This window comes from Cottoperca gobio, chromosome 16 (assembly GCF_900634415.1).
Source record: "Cottoperca gobio chromosome 16, fCotGob3.1, whole genome shotgun sequence".
Lineage (NCBI taxonomy): Eukaryota > Metazoa > Chordata > Actinopteri > Perciformes > Bovichtidae > Cottoperca > Cottoperca gobio.
Window position 1 is genome coordinate 22,123,003 of NC_041370.1, and position 16,565 is coordinate 22,139,567.

General features: G+C 41.7%; 2 protein-coding genes across 3 annotated transcripts; one reads left to right on the top strand and one right to left on the bottom strand.

The window, feature by feature from the left end:
- The first annotated feature begins 1,382 nt into the window (after positions 1 to 1,382).
- On the top strand, positions 1,383 to 8,605 carry LOC115021837 (skin secretory protein xP2). 2 transcript variants are annotated; one of them, XM_029452551.1, is made up of 4 exons: positions 1,383 to 1,694; positions 4,668 to 6,042; positions 7,772 to 7,828; positions 8,136 to 8,605. In XM_029452551.1, the coding sequence occupies exons 1-2, from the start codon at positions 1,607 to 1,609 to the stop codon at positions 6,026 to 6,028; spliced, it is 1,449 nt and encodes a 482-aa protein (XP_029308411.1). In that variant the 5' UTR covers positions 1,383 to 1,606; the 3' UTR covers positions 6,029 to 6,042; positions 7,772 to 7,828; positions 8,136 to 8,605. The 2 variants fall into 2 exon arrangements, with proteins under 2 accessions (XP_029308411.1, XP_029308412.1); XM_029452552.1 differs by having other exon boundaries at positions 4,671 to 6,042.
- Positions 8,606 to 10,441: 1,836 nt separating this feature from the next.
- LOC115020777 (2-iminobutanoate/2-iminopropanoate deaminase-like) lies at positions 10,442 to 16,499 on the bottom strand. The gene is made up of 6 exons (XM_029450721.1): positions 16,313 to 16,499; positions 15,551 to 15,656; positions 15,133 to 15,187; positions 14,636 to 14,704; positions 10,995 to 11,050; positions 10,442 to 10,889 (listed from the first exon to the last, which is right to left on the bottom strand). Exons 1-6 carry the CDS (start codon positions 16,375 to 16,377, stop codon positions 10,830 to 10,832), a joined length of 411 nt encoding a protein of 136 aa, XP_029306581.1. The 5' UTR covers positions 16,378 to 16,499; the 3' UTR covers positions 10,442 to 10,829.
- Positions 16,500 to 16,565: the final 66 nt, after the last annotated feature.

Consider the following 16,565-nt stretch of genomic DNA (forward strand, 5'->3'; position numbering starts at 1 on the left):
TATGATCAATGTACGGGGATAAGTCATCTATAGGAGAAATATGAAAACTCTTCAGTCAGTAAAGGCCCCGTCACACGTATGACAGAAACTTATGCCGGCGTATACGAAAATTTGTCAGAGTCCAAATACATCCAACTTTTCATCGGATTGGATCAGAAAAGTGAACGTGTACAGATACGCATGTCTAACCTATTGATAGAGTATCACTTACTTATACAAAATGTATCAGACGAATATCCAACGAATGCATAACGTATACAAAAATGACGTATACAAAATATCGGCAACACGCTGGTGTACGTTGATATAAGGTAAGGTATAAGTAGTATTCGTTAAGAGCTCACTGTGTTACGCTAGGGGTACGTTGTTGAACGCTGATGTTTTGAGCATGTTCAAAATTACCGGACGTACCCGACGTGTGCTTCATAAGATATGCAGACGTTACGTTACCTACGTAAATATAGTACGTGAATATTTACCTACGTGAATACAGTACGTGAATACTTACCTACGTAAATATAGTACGGAAATACCTACGTAAATATAGTACATGAATACAGTACGTGAATACTTACTTACGTAAATATAGTACGTAAATACCTACGTGAATACCTACGTGACTACGTTAGAGGTACGTTAGATATAGGCTAAGTCGGCTGACGGTGAACCCTACAGCCAATGTATTGATAACGAGTGGATACCCTATTCTCACCCTATGTTAAGATTATGCTTGACGACGGAGTAACTTATTAAACGTGTTTCTACAGTACAGCTAGCGTTCAGCATGTTAGCCGTACTCCAGCATCAGCATGACGTGAACCAGATGGCACTTTTCCAGCTCCGTTGACCAGACGCTCTGATACGTTTTAAATAAGTAAGTAATACGCTATCAATGTTTGACATACGTATAATAATTTGTTATGTATACGTTATGTATACGTCAGCTACAACACCGCTGTAGAAAAGTTGGACGTATTTGGTCTCTGACACATTTTGAGCTACTTTTCACATACGTCATATATATGTTTCTGCCATACGGAGCTGTGTGACAGGGCCGTGTGTCTGGCGTGTTCGGCGTATCGTCGGCGTCCTTCAAACGATCACAACTTACCCTTAATTTATATCAACGTATTGCCAATATTTCGTATGCGCCTGCATACGTTTCTGCCATACGGATATGTGTGACAGGGCCTTAACAAAGCTGCATACCGGTATAACTGCATACCATCACTGTCTCAACCCTTCTAAAGAAATAGCATACGTTGTACATGTGCTACCCTAAACCACCAGGTGGTGGATCTCTTCCATAGGGGACACTCCTAGTAAAGGGGAGGACACACACTTCATTCACACATGTGTGCCTCCCCCTCCTGCATGAATAGTGAGCCTGTGAGCATGAGGCAGTCAGGAAACATTCAGCAGAAGAAGTGCCTTCACTGCTTGGCTGCATTCTCGCAACAGATCTGGGTCAAGAAGGCAGCAGGCCATGCATAAAATCAGAGACTAGAGGAGATAATGGTGCCCAGCTACTCGTAGGAACTGAAGAGCGTTTTCACTGCTTTCTATAATAGGTTTTTTAAATTCATCTTAACTCTATTTTTCAAACATGGGGTGCTCCTCATCCAGTGCACAGACTGTTGATCAAGAGAAAAGACCAGGTACAAAGCCAGAGGAGAGCAATGGAGATACCGTGGGTAAGTAGTGATCCCTTATGTAGAATTTAAATGTATAAAAGTGTCTTTATCTTTGTGTTTATTCAACTGGTAAGCATGACATATGATTTATACACTTACTCTACATTTAGATGTGTAGAGTAAGTTACTTTTGTTAAGTCAGGTCTTGCTGAGGGGTGTGTGACTGCTGCTCTGGAACACCGTGTGCTTTCTCACTCTACTCTGCTGCACAGCATACCACTGTAGCTCATGGAGAGAATTATTCATGTTTACCCTTTTTCTTATCGCTACCCAGAAGTGCTTAGCATTTATTTTTAATGAGCCATTTCTAGCTCGATGTCCATTGAAAGTGTGTTGACAAAAACTGCATTGCATGATTAATTGATGAAATGAGAGCTGACTTGTGTGTTCATTATTGGTTCTCTACGCCATTCCACAAAGCTAATTGGCATTTACATGTAGGTGAAGCTATATTTGTAGAATTGAGACTGTAGTTATCTCCTACAGTAGCACTGAGTGAAAGCCAGCTGGGAGTGTTTAGCAGTACATCTGCAGCCTGAGGCTAGAGATGTAACTCAACCTGTTTTCTGCCGGTTTATAATTGTCTGATTTGTGAATTTAGCAAACACAAAAAAAAGCTCCTACAAGAACTGCCAAAAGATAGTATGCATCTTCTTTGTGCTTCAAAATGTATGCAAAGGTTTTCTCAAAAAGAAGAAAATGACCATCTGATTATGCATGATAAGGAGTGTTTGAAATCGGCTCCAGGAATTTACAGCTCACACAAACAATAGAAGCCGGATTGCAATGGAGAAAGACGAGAGGCTGGGAGATTGATGCCCTTTTTGAAAACAGACTACTGAAATTGCTGCATGGTAGTTTTGCATGTCAACATGCAGTACTGCTCTGTGAGTAATGGACTTGGTTTGTTTGGTTTTACATATGGACTCTTATGTTCAAGCCTGTGCAGACGCCCACTGAGAGGCCTGACACAGACCGTGATTGTCAATTCATGGGTTCAACCTCCTGGTACATGGCTATGTCATGCCTGGCACAGCTGCATGTACAGTATGTTCTCACTCCATCTCCTCACATACACATACGCACACACAGTTACTGTCCTTGTTAGAGAATTTTCCTTTTTTGCATCGGACTACTCTCTATCAAGTTAATACTTTGATTATAGCTTATAGTTGTTAAGGAAAGTATTCGGATGACCAAAGCCTAAACAATACCTGTTTATTTCCTCTGTAATTGTGTACAGCATTTCCATCTTCCACCTGTGATGGAGAGTGCTGTTTGTGTCAGAGCATTTCAGCCATCCAGCTATGGTCACCTGGAGAAGCTTTCCAGGCTCTTACATCACCCTTGCAAGAGAACCAGTGATTGTACTATTTCAGGCAGGCTTCTACAAATGAATGGGTGGAGTTTTTAATTATACAGTGACTACAGTCTTTCCAACAAACCAGCTGTATGCCATCCAAGCCTACCACTGGTCCCATCCCCTGTACGAGCCCCCACCCATATGTCCCCCTCCATTCATCCCTCTCTGTGCTCTTGGTCATCCATGGCACTGTTTTGACTGGGATCTCTGTCATCTTTGGCTGCTAAATCATGTTGACACACGGGTCGTCCATGCCTGGAGAGGCTGTCTCTGTCTCCACCCGAACAGACTCTTTAACACCAGTTCTGGCCTGCTGTGCAGACAACAGCTTTGCATTCTTTGTGGTAGTTGGTGTGTAAGGCGGAAACTGATGGACAACATTTTTGCAAAAAATTATTAGGACTTTAAAGACTGTAAAAACAACTGTCTGAAAACACTTTTGCAATTATCCACTCTTAGCATGTGATATTATTAGAAATAGTTCACTTCACACAGCCTAAATACTTTTTCTTTGTTACGTGTTCTTCCACATTCCCTTCCACCCATCACTCTCAGCTCTTTGTACCGCTTCTGACAGACAAATAAAATCAGGAAGCTGCAATGTTCAAACTATCCACCCATTCAGCTGTCTGAACCCTTCTGGTTTGTCTCATTTGTGAACAGAGTCCAGCCAGTGTTTTTGTAAATAAGTTAGCTGTGAAACACTGTTGAGGGAAACTGTGATAAGAGGACACTTTGAAAGCTTCTGTTAGGCTGTTGGGATTCCTGTGACTGAGATGCAGTTCCTGACATTTGAGTTGAAGTATCCGAGCCCACTATTGTTCCTCATCTCCTGTAGGGCTGATGGCTTGTTCACACAGTTATAAGAGCAAGGGTGAGGGAATGAGAATGAAGGTAGGGTATCTCTCCAAAGGCAGCAAAGAGATTGTCACGTGTATTTCATTTCCTCAGAGAGTGACTTGCATGTCCTCTGGGCTTCATACAAACACAGGCTTCAATAAATCACATTTCCAACTACGGAAATGAAAGGATGATTTCTCTAGCAATGCAGTATGTGTGCCTTATTACATTATTTCCCATCTCCTGCCTTCTATGTTGAGTTAAGCTCTTGTTATGAGTTTTAGCAGATCATCATTTTAAAACCATTTTATGAATAAACACATTTTAGATTAGATTAGATTGACGTTATTGTCCACTTGAGTGGACATTTGTCTTTGGCTTCTTACAAGTACAACAAAGGTACATGCAATGCAGTACTACAACATACCATTAAAAACATACAAATATGCAGTTTTAAATGGAGTTTATTTATTCAAGAAAAGAACATACAGGAAAATGCGTAATGCCCTGCAATATAGAAGTTGATTCTTGGTTGAATGTCACATCGAGGATGCATTTTATGAATGTTGATAAAAATGTTGTCATGGGAAATGTGTCATTTATTAACAAAACCATTCACGGCCTAGATTAGCTCAAAGAACCCCAAAGAAGTTTTAAGATCGATCAATTAGGATCAAACAAGGCATCACAAAGGTTGATGAAGACTGATGCCCCATGCTTGCCAGTCCTAAATCCTAATCCATCTTCTCTTGTCCTCCCTGTATTGACAGCAGTCAGAAATGGCATCATCGCAGAAGATGCACAAACCATCGAGGACCAGATGCAGTTGCCTGTGCAGACTGCATTACCGGACGATCTTCAACCAGGAACCGATGATGAGACGGACGTTGTGTTAGTAGCCCTTGAGGCACAAGAGGATCTTGGCTCTGGGGAGGACCTCCTGTCTGCTTCTGAGCCTCAGCCAGATCCTGTTGTCCCTGCAGAGCCAGCCCCAGAGGCTGCTGCTCCAGCTGAAGCCGATACTGAACCTGAGGCTGCTGTAGAGGTGGTGGAGACACTACCCCATGTGGAGGAAGCTGTCCCTGTAGAAACTGTTGTGGTTGAGGCCGCTCCTGAGGTCAAAGCCTTAGTTGAGGTTACAGAGGAGGCCCCTGCTGTTGAATCTGTTGTAGCTGTGCAGACAGAGGCCCCTGCTGTTGTTGAGGAGGTGGCTGCTGAGCCAGCGGAGGCTTCTCTTGAAGTTGCCACACCTGCTGTTGAACCTGTTGTATCTGAGCCAGCAGAAGCCCCTGTGATTGTGGAAGAGGCAGCAGCTGTAGCGGCTGAGGCCCCTGCTGAAGTGGCTAATCCTGTGGAGGCAGAGGCTCCAACTGACAATGCTGCACCAGCAACTGAAGCTGCAGCCCAAGCACCAACTGAAGCTACAGCACCAACTGAAGCTGCAGTCCCAACTGAAGCTACAGCACCAACTGAAGCTACAGCACCAACTGAAGCTGCAGTCCCAACTGAAGCTACAGCACCAACTGAAGCTGCATCACCAACTGAAGCTACAGTCCCAACTGAAGCTGCAGTCCCAGCACCAACTGAAGCTACAGCACCAACTGAAGCTACAGCACCAACTGAAGCTACATCACCAACTGAAGCTACAGCACTAACTGAAGCTACAGTCCCAACTGAAGCTACAGTCCCAACTGAAGCTGCAGTCACAGCACCAACTGAAGCTACAGCACCAACTGAAGCTATAGTCCCAACTGAAGCTGCAGTCCCAGCACCAACTGAAGCTACATCACCAACTGAAGCTACATCACCAACTGAAGCTACAGCACCAATTGAAGCTACATCACCAACTGAAGCTGAAGCCCCAGCACCAATTGAAGCTGCAGCTGAAGTTGTAGTATCAGATGGGGCGTTAGCACCAAGTGAAGTCTCAGCACCTGTCGATGTAGCACAGCATCTAATAGATACAAAGATTGCTGCAGCAACTGTTCCAGAGATGCCTCCATTATCTCCAGTCGCTGTTGAGGCCCAAGCTATTGTTGAGGAGGCAAAAGTTCCAGCATCTGTACCAGCAGTGTCAGAAACCTCTTCAGCAGCACCTGTGGTTGAGTCCACCTTCAGCCCCAGCTCCTGAGTCCTCACCTCAAGGTATTAAACTCTGACTTGCACCTCTATCTATTTCTATATCTTATCTTGGTAGTAATTTTATTGTTTTCTTTGCATAGTCTATAACAAAAGGGAAGGGATGACAATAGGATTCCAGTGGAAAAAAATGTCTGCCATTGTTAAGGAGGGTTCTGTATGTCTTGAGGGAGTTTACTGTTCAGTGATTTACTTGATTAAACAAAGAATTATTTCCTGGGAAACCCTTCATGCTAACTTTGACTTTAAGACATCAAATCATGTTTTAACCTGCTTGATAAGGCATTATCCGCCAGTACTGACAGATTGAAGGGCTGAGTTTATGGATGGAGTACAGTACAGCATTGCCACTGGCTGAAATAGCTGGGAAATCTATGCAAACATTAAGCACTAAGCATGTGCAAAGAAGCAGAAAGAGGTTAACAAAGAAAGAAGACATTTCAGTAATGTGCACATAGATAAGATTGTGTTTACATCCAGGTAAACAATTAATGATCCTTCACCAGCCACATTAGCCAATCTATCTTCTTGTTACACATACGGCCAATACACATACAACATCACCCCTAAAAAAAGTGCTGCCATTGGTAACTAAGCGGGTATCCAACACACACATGATTAGCAACACCAAACTCAGTGAGCCAACCGTTCTTGTCGTAAACAAATCTTCACATAGGCCTGTACTCCTGTGATTGGTCGCAGCTGACAGGATGAACAGGATAGTGTTGGGTTGTGATGGCTGAACAGATAACGCAGTGTGAGCAAATAGAAAGCAGCCACACACTCTCTGAGTGAGAAATGAAGGCTTGTCTTGAGTGTGTTGATTATAAAAGGAGCATGCTGTCTGCACAACAGATCCAGTCACGCAACTCTCACTCATTGTACTCTATTGTGAACTGACTACAGAATAATCATGCACTGTTGCTTCCAATTACATAAGACAATGTAATGCTCCACAACACCAACTGCATTCCAATCATTGTGAGGTAAAACCATTTTCAGGGCTCATTGTTCAGTCAGTCTTTATGTGTTTGTGATTCCTCTGTGCGATTCTACTCAGATCCTCATCCACTTTGACATTACATCTGTTCAATTTCATTTAGAGGATGTTGTAGTGATGCCATTTGTTCCCTCAGTACTGAAGTCTTTAACGCAGATACAGAAGCAGCACTATTTTACATACTTGGCCACAATATGGGTAATTTCACACCTTTTCAATACAAAGTACAGTGATTCCCTGGTTAAATTTGAAAAAACTTTGAATATGAATTGAAGTAAATGGGGGCCGCGTTTAACAACAGCAAAACTAGTAGGGCCCTTAAAGTATTACTTAAAGTATTACTTTAAGAGCTTGTGGTTTTCAGTACCTCCTGCACCCCACTGTCGACTCTCAGAGAACATGCTGTACTTTTAGGGCAGAGACTCCTCCAGGCATCACGTGTAGAATACTGACCTGGCATGAAAGACATATTACATAACACGTGTGTGCGTGTGCGTGTGCGTGTGCGTGTGCGTGTGCGTGTGCATGTGCATGTGCATGTGCGTGTGCTGTGCGTGTGTGTGTCACTAGTAAACCAGATGTGACTAAGGAAGAATGCTAGCTCTTCACTGCACCTCTTAAGTTTGGTGATGGTGAAGTCATATGTTAAACAAGGAAAAGTTCCCTCAGCATGAATTATTACAATGCGCCTTGTATTGTATCATGTATTGATTTCCTCTCAATATGTGTGCGCAGTGATGTCCCAAACTGAGGTTACAGAGAGCGTGAAAGCCAAAAAGGAGGATTGAGTTGGTAAGAGCACAACCACAAACCACACTTAAACCCAAAACAATACTGCAGAATATACTCTGTATCTAGTATACTGAATATTATCCCGTAAATGTACAGTGCCAGGTGAACATAAACAACTTTTTAGGGGGGTGGATAAAACCTGGATAACAGAGTAGGGGAGAGAATTTTGATACAAAAAAGTTAAATATTGTCTATATGATGTTTTGATAACCATACTGTAATTCAAACACTGAACATGAATAGTGGAAGTGGATGTCATGTTGCATGTTTTAGGATTGTCTCACTCTATTCTCTATCTTTTTTTCAGAGAGGAGAGATACACCAAAATAACAAAACCCCCAAAGCTACGATTGAACGGAAACTGGAAGAAAAGCAAGACAAAGAAATAAACTCTAGATTTTCAGTGTTGTCATCAGCGCTCACCAAACTGTTCACCAGATACATTAATATGCATGGTGCCTTAATATCATGTCATTAGGATATTTCCTACATTTGTAAATATAAACCTTTTTAGAAAGTTTTTCTACTGAGACCTTTAGTGCCTGGAGACACATACTCTACATGCAGGCCTATGCAAAGAACTTGCTACAAACACATGTAGACAGGTGAGACAAGAGGGTGCAATATTCTGTGAAATCTGTGAACTCTGGTGACAGTGTGATGAACTTGGGAAGGATACTTGCCAAGTAAATCATTGATTATTTAAAATAGCTGCTTCTGAGGAATACAAGCCAAACATAACTGTGAATAAGATTATGCAAAGAGTTTGAGGTGACAGAGACAGCAAACTATGGGGATGAACAACACATTGGCAATGTTTACACTGCCAGCTTAAATTTATATCACCTTTATAAAATAGATTTTTCACAGATTAAATTTTTAGGTTTTATGAAGTCTAAATTCTGCCATAAATCCACATTTTTGGTGTTTACACATTATTTAATTGCAGCCTTTCTTATAAGGTTGATTTAATTAATAGGAATGACAGTACTACATTTTAACAGAGTGTACAGTGTTATACTGATAAGCACTACTGTAAGTCAAATCAATGTTTCCTTAAAAAAATGTTTTCTGATATCACTTTATTGATTTCAAAGGAAACATCATGAATACAATGTCTTTGTGTTGCTTAAGGAAGAAACTAAATGCATGCAGATGATGAGATGCACATGCAAACGATTAGTGAAGACATAATGAATCATTGCCAGGTTGAGGATGCAGATGACCCAAGTACTGACATGTTGTCGTGCTGTTCCATGAAGCCATTCTGTGCAGCTGCACTGTAGCTGGCAGATATTCATACAATTGTCTTCCTAATAATAAAGATATTTCCAACTATAAACTCAAAGGCCTCATCGGGCCCGGTAACGCTGATGTCAGATGCACATTGGTTTTGGTTTGAGTGCATTGCGTACATGTGTAGCACAGTAAGACATTTACGGAAGCTGAGGACGGTCGTGCCTGCAATTCTTTTTTAAATGCCATATCGAGATCACAAGTTAATTATTGTGTTATCTCGAGATAACAATAATGGTCAATAATGGAGTTGATCTGATATGTTCAGTTAAATCAGTTGCTACAGTTGTCAAAGTGCCATCTCTGCATACTGGCATGGCACTCCTGGTCTCTGATAAACGAGGAGGAAAGAGAAAATATGTTTTTGTTTTCTACCAAATTATGGGTTGATAACAAAATAATTAACTTGTGATCTTAAGATAACGGCTTCCGTAGAGATCACCTGGTAGATAAATAGTAGATTAAATTATCTTTAGTTAAACATGCTTTGTCATAAAAAGTGTAAAGTTTTAAGAAAATGATTTAAATTGTGTCAGATGTGATGGATGTGGGAACAAAATTTGTTTTGATGTCTGAGATCTTTTTTCCATCTGTTTTTTTCTCTGTAATATATTCTTTTTCTGAGCTTTGTCTATGATTCTGCTAACCTAGTGTACAGAATAAAGTTGTACTCACTAATACATGTGCATTTTTAAATGAATGACAAAATATATTTGAGTGTATGGCAAACACACCGTGTTTCTAATACCTCAATATATGTTTCATATTTAAAATAAAACATACATTAGAGTGCTCAGTGACAATAGGCCACTTACATTATTCAAACGTGTACAAACATGCTTAAACTCGGCCACACGTCCATTAAAATGAGAGCTGCATCAGCTTCTCATATCCCATGTTTGAGATGACGCAACTCCCCTATTAGCATACTGTACCCATACTGTACACATAATGCAGTGTGGGAACCTGGACCATCGAGAAACATTCGTGAGAAAGAAGGTCTGTGCTCGTCTTTCTCTGGAAATTATTTTTTATTTTTGAGTTTAATTTTAAGTGAATGAAACAATATGTTTGATGAACTCTATGCTCATAGTATAATCCAAAAACCATTAGAACATTAGTTAGAGCAGGACTGCTGTAAAATGTAATCTATGTTGGACCATGATCTGGGGCATAACCCATACTGTCACCTGTAAACTCAGTTCATCATCAACAATCATCCGATATGTAAGAACTCATAGAACCAATCACTGAGAAAGAAAAAGAAACGTCACAAAGTGACTTTGTTGATATCAAGCAAACAAATCACCCTTTAAGTAAATTAAAACATTTATTATTGAGTTGTATTTGATCATCAATCCACTGGCACAATGAGAGGATACAATGCCATGGGTATGGCTGGTAGTTTAATTCAATAAGAACAAACAAGCTTAGACATTTTTCAGCTACTGGAAGTAAAATGCAGCGTCGCCTCATGGATGTCAATGAGAGGGGAGAAAGTACCTATCCTGACTGTTAGTCTGCGGGGGGACCCACGACATGTTTATGATTAATGATCTACAAAATATGATACATCTTTAATAGAAATCATTCGTGCTCAACAGGAATTTAGTTTCATCAATTCTTGACTGCTCTACAAAACGAGGCACATAATTAATCATTTTACATGATCATGGGTTTTTCAGTTTCCATTTTTCGATAGATGCTAGGAAGCTTCGGTCAGAGGGCCCAATACAGCAACTGCTTCAATCTCAACCAGTCCACCCTAGAAAAAAAGACAGAGAGAGAGAACATCCAACATAGTTTTCAGTTTGGTTGAATCCACTACAGAATCAATAGAAACGTGCATCATTTTTCATCAAATACTCACTCTGGGGAGAGCAGCAACCTGGTAGGCAGCTCTGGCTGGGTGGTTAGTGCTGAAGACTAGAGAGCAGCACATTTAATAGCATTAGTTTACAAACACACACATATTCAACCCTTGTGCATACCTTTAAAGAAAGTTGCATGGATGTCCAAAGAAGACAAAAATGTCCTCATCAGAAAAAAGACCATAAAATTATATATTAATATTATTAGAGATAGAGTTAAATCTTTGGTCCATAACCATCAAATATTCATTCCTTTTCCGAAAAATGTAACGCTTTATATGTAATTTTGTTTACCTAATGCCATTGTTGTTAGTGAAAAAACCCACAAATGTTTTATTATTTTTTGTTTTCTAAATGCTAAGGTATAATTTCTCAGTCTGAGATATTCCAATGACTAGAAACAACATTGATTAAACACAGTTTATAACAGACTTTTTTTAGGAGCCGAGGAAAAACTTTAAAAGTTAAAAAACCCCACAAAAAATCAATCTGACAACCTTGTCAAGACATGGGCATTAACAACAAACATTACCGAGATAAGATTATAAAGTAGGTTAAACTGGGCCACCTCAAAAGGACCCCCTACATAAGCTGATAATAATAATAATAATAATAATAATAATAATAATAATAATAATAATAATAATAATAATAATAATAATAATAATAATAATAATAATAATAATAATCAAAAACGACTTCATGAAAGAAAGGGAAACGAAAGGAGAGACGCTGCCCGGAGGAAGCCCGAGGCCCCTGTCTGGAGCCAGGCCCAGAGGGAGGGCCCGACAGCGAGCGCCTGGTGGCCGGGTTTGCCACGGATCCCGGTTGGGCACAGCCCGAAGAAGCTACGTGGTGCCTCCCATCCATCCATCCTGTGGGCCCACCACTCATGGGAAAAAACGTGGATCAAGGGGTGGGGGAAGACTATGGACAGACCTGGTAAACCCAAATGGGTAGTGCGGGTGAACTGGGAACGTCTGGAGGAAGCCCCTGTCCTGGGGATCTTTAACTCACACCTTCGGCTGAGCTTTTCAGCCATCCCTGTGGAGGTTGGGGGCATTGAACCTGAGTGGGCGATGTTCAAAACCTCTATTGCTGAAGCTGCGGTGATGAGCTGTGGTCTCAAGGTCTTAGGTGCCTCAAGGGGCGGTAACCCTCGAACACCGTGGTGGACCCCGGTGGTCAGGGAAGCCGTCCGACTGAAGAAGGAGTCCTTCCGGGTTATGTTATCCGGGAGGACTCTGGAAACAGTTGCAGGGTATCGAAGGACTAGAAGGGTGGCAGCTTCTGCCGTGTCAGAGGCAAAGCAGCGGGTGTGGGAGAAGTTCGGAGAAGCTATGGAGAAGGACTTTCGGTCGGCACCAAGGTGCTTCTGGAAAACCATCCGGCACCTCAGGAGGGGGAAGCGAGGAACCATCCAAGCTGTGTACAGCAAGGGTGGGACCCTGCTGACTTCAACTGAGAAGGTTATCGGCCGGTGGAAGGAGCACTTTGAGGAACTCCTGAATCCGACTAACACGCCCTCTATGGTAGAGGCAAAGCTGGAAGCTGATGGGGGATCATCGTCAATTTCCCTGATGGAAGTCACTGAGGTAGTCAAACAACTCCACAGTGGCAAAGCCGCAGGGGTTGATGAGATCCGTCCAGAAATGCTGAAGGCTTTGGGTGTTGAGGGGCTGTCTTGGTTGACACGCCTCGTCAACATTGCGTGGAAGTCTGGGACAGTGCCTAGGGGTGCCTGGTTCCCCTATTTAAAAAGGGGGACCAGAGAGTGTGTGCCAACTACATGGGTATCACACTTCTCAGCCTCCCTGGTAAAGTCTACTCCAAGGTACTGGAAAGGAGGGTTCGGTCGGTAGTCGAACCTCTGATTGAAGAGGAACAATGCGGATTCCCTCCTGGTCGTGGAACAACGGACCAACTCTTCACTCTCGCAAGGATCCTGGAGGGGGCCTGGGAGTAAGCCCATCCGGTCTACAAGTGTTTTGTGGATCTGGAGAAGGCGTATGACCGGGTCCCCCGGGTGATACTGTGGGAGGTGCTGCGGGAGTTTGGGGTGAGGGGGTCACTTCTGAGGGCCATCCAATCCCTGTACGCCCAAAGCGAGAGGTGTGTCCGGATACTCGGCATCAAGTCGGACTCGTTCCCAGTGAATGTTGGCCTCCACCAGGGCTGTGCTTTATCACCAATCCTGTTTGTGATTTTCATGGACAGGATATCGAGGCGTAGTCGTGGAGGAGAGGGGTTGCAGTTCAGTGGTCTGAGGATCTCATCGCTACTCTTTGCAGATGATGTGGTCCTTATGGCATCATTAGTCTGTGACCTTCACCTATGGTCATGAAGGCTGGGTCATGACCGAAAGAACGAGATCACGGGTACAAGCGGCCGAAATGGGTTTTCTCAGACGGGTGGCTGGCGTCTCCCTTAGAGATAGGGTGAAAAGCTCAGCCATCCGTGAGAGACTCGGAGTAGAGCCGCTGCTCCTTTACGTTGAAAGGAGCCAGTTGAGGTGGTTCGGGCATCTAGTAAGGATGCCACCTGGGCGCCTCCCTAGGGAGGTGTTCCAGGCACGTCCAGCTGGGAGGAGACCCCGGGGAAGACCCAGGACTCGGTGGAGAGATTATATCTCCTCACTGGCCTGGGAACGCCTCAGGATCCCTCAGTCGGAGCTGGAGGATGTGGCCCGGAGAAGGGAAGATTGGGGTTCCTTACTGGAGCTGCTGCCCCCACAACCCGATCCCGGATAAGCGGTAGACGATGGATGGATGGATGGATGGATAATAATAATAATAATAATAATAATAATAATAATAATAATAATAATAATAATAATAATAAATTGTATTTATAAAGTGCCTTTCAAAGCTAAAAGCAAGCTCAAAGCTCAAACTCAATCAATAAAGAATTCCAAACCATTCCTTTGTTTATAAAAAAAATACTTCAAATGACACTGAAATTAATATGTAGATGAAAGTCATACTCTACATTTTGAATATTTCTGGCTTCCCATGTGGGCTTTGTCACTAGAGTTAAAGGATTGTTGGCTGTCTGTGGAGCATCAGAGGTGGCATGTAGTCTAACATTTACTTTAAGGCTTAAACCACTGGCAGAGCAGCAGCTTTCACTCTGCGCAGTGACTCAGCACACGTCAGCAGTCCCTCCCAGTGTAGTCAGCTTGTTTCTGAATATTGGTTTCATACTTTCTTGGCATATTTACAATATGAAGAGGCAAATTCAAGCATAACAATTGTTTCAAGGATGTGGCCAGACAAATATAGTGGTAAGATTGCTTGATTTTATGTTAAGGCATTTTCAGTGAATGAATAAAGAGTTTATAACCATACATGAGCACTCAAGAAAAGTAACCAATGAATAAGAATAAGGCCAGTATGCACAAAGAGCAAGTGAAAGTCACCAATTTAGTTATAAGTATGTACGCCTGGTCAATGCAGTTTCCCTGGATTGTGCTGACACCCAGTGGCCATGACTGTATTGAAAAGATGCAAGTGATGAACTTTTGCCTGAGATTCACAAGAAAGCCTTTTATAACATGTTTTTAGTTTCTTTACCATGGATCAGTAGCAATGAAAAATTGCAAACACGAAATCTTATCGATAAATGAATCAAGGATACTTACACTGCTTGTAAACATCGTTGACATTGGTAAAGTCATTCATGTCAGATAAGAGCACTGTGGTTTTGACAACTGCAGGAAACAATGACAAAATGTATGTTAAGAATAAAATAATGATCCTCCATGTGAACTTCAAAGTATGGAAGCCCTGAGAGGCAAGTGAGAAAAAAACTAAACATTCTGATGATTCATTTTCTAAGTCTGATTTAAATTATTATCTCTCCTGCGTTTATGACTTATGAACAGATGAATTTTAATTTCCCCATGCACTCTAAACACAAGGTACATAAAAGCTGTGTCCCTACTCAACAAACACAATGATCCTGACAAAAAAATAATTCCACCTAACAACATTTATTTTCTCTCATGTTGTTAAGTCTAAACACAATTTAGATCAGACTTCGAAAATGGATGAGCAGAAATTGATTTTCTCACTGGCTTCCGTATCACAGTGAACAATTCAAAACGCAATACTTTTCAGACAATAAAGTTGTTCTCACCATTCTCATAACCACACCCAGCGACTTTAAGGATTTCACCCATATTCACCAGAGCCTGTGGGAAAATAATTCCAAATATAGGTGCTACGTTCTTCAGTCATGTATTTTGATTCACTCATTTGTGAGACATAATGATAGAAAATGAGATGGTGACATTACATGATAGGAAGCTCCTGAAGAAAGGATTGTTTACTATCAATAATACATTCTAATGATACACTGAATATATTGATACTGTAGCAGCATCTTGAAACCTAAGAGAGATTAATGTAGTGAACAAAATAAAAGTGGAGTCACAAGCAACCACATCATACTCATTATTACAGTAAACAACTTCAATAATATCTTGCATAGTTTCCTATTTTGTATTGCTCCTGATTTATCATTGAATGAATGATGGTGTTTTATGGTGGCTTACCTGTCTGGTTTGAGCCTGAACCCCTCCTTCCACCAACTGTCCACTGGCAGCATCCATCCCCAGCTGTCCTGAGATGTACATGGTCCGATCCACCAGCACTGCTTGGCTGGGACAAACAGGGACACATGATCATCGACATGGGATTGAAGGCTCGGTTATCTCTTTCAGATAGTGGGACATCTTCTTTTGCTGTAACAACGTACATTTCCACGTCGTGGGACTAATAAAAGATTTCTGATTCTGATTCTTGTCCTTTCTGGTGTTTAAAATAAATAAATATTCGTATGTATCATTGTACTTTCTATTATCAATATTTGATTATACCTCAACGTGCTTTTCTCTCTTATCAACTCCAGGGGTTCAAGTAGTTTCACAACTGCAAATATTGGTGTATAAGCTGTACAATTTTACCAAACATTTAATGAAAAGTCATACATAAATAAGGAGAACTGCATTGAGAAATATTTTAACACAAAATGACCACAGGATGCTGTTGATCTTAATAGTTAAAGTGCAATCCAAAAAAGTTGTACTTTGTTCCCGAACACATCTCAATGAACGACTACTGCCCTGCCTCCAACCTCAGCGGACTCCCCAGTGCACAGAACCACAACTGTTCAATTATATTGAGGAAAATATCAATAGCCATAACTCTCTTTACCATCAACACTGTTAACGTGCGGTCTATGGATGTTATTTTGACTGCTACTGCGTCAGCTGTGAGCCAGCTGTAACTTGGTCAGACTTCACAGCTCTTCTCACCTGTACGGGCCGATAGCAGCAGGAGCTTTAGCTGTGTTGACAATCCTCCTGATTAATGCAGCCATTTTATTAGGAATATGTGTTATCAAACCAAGTGAATGTAAGAGCTGTAAAAGAGCTGCACGCAATGTCAAAGAAAAGCTGCAGGAGTACTGGATTACGTAATGGCAGCTGCATACTGTAAATTACGTTTTAGACGCGCAAACGTTTTTTATTTTCCTTTTTTTACGGGACGTTACGGGCATACTTTTCA

Bases quoted from the DNA above. Each gene is read 5' to 3' on its own strand.
- LOC115021837 (XM_029452551.1), top strand. From the start codon at position 1,607: ATGGGGTGCTCCTCATCCAGTGCACAGACTGTTGATCAAGAGAAAAGA. The intron at 1,695-4,667 runs GTAAGTAGTGAT...CTGTATTGACAG, and splicing joins GAGCAATGGAGATACCGTGG to CAGTCAGAAATGGCATCATC.
- LOC115020777 (XM_029450721.1), bottom strand. From the start codon at position 16,377: ATGGCTGCATTAATCAGGAGGATTGTCAACACAGCTAAAGCTCCTGCT. The intron at 15,188-15,550 runs GTAAGCCACCAT...ATTTTCCCACAG, and splicing joins TTCAGGCTCAAACCAGACAG to GCTCTGGTGAATATGGGTGA. The intron at 10,890-10,994 runs GTGAGTATTTGA...CTTTTTTTCTAG, and splicing joins AGGTTGCTGCTCTCCCCAGA to GGTGGACTGGTTGAGATTGA.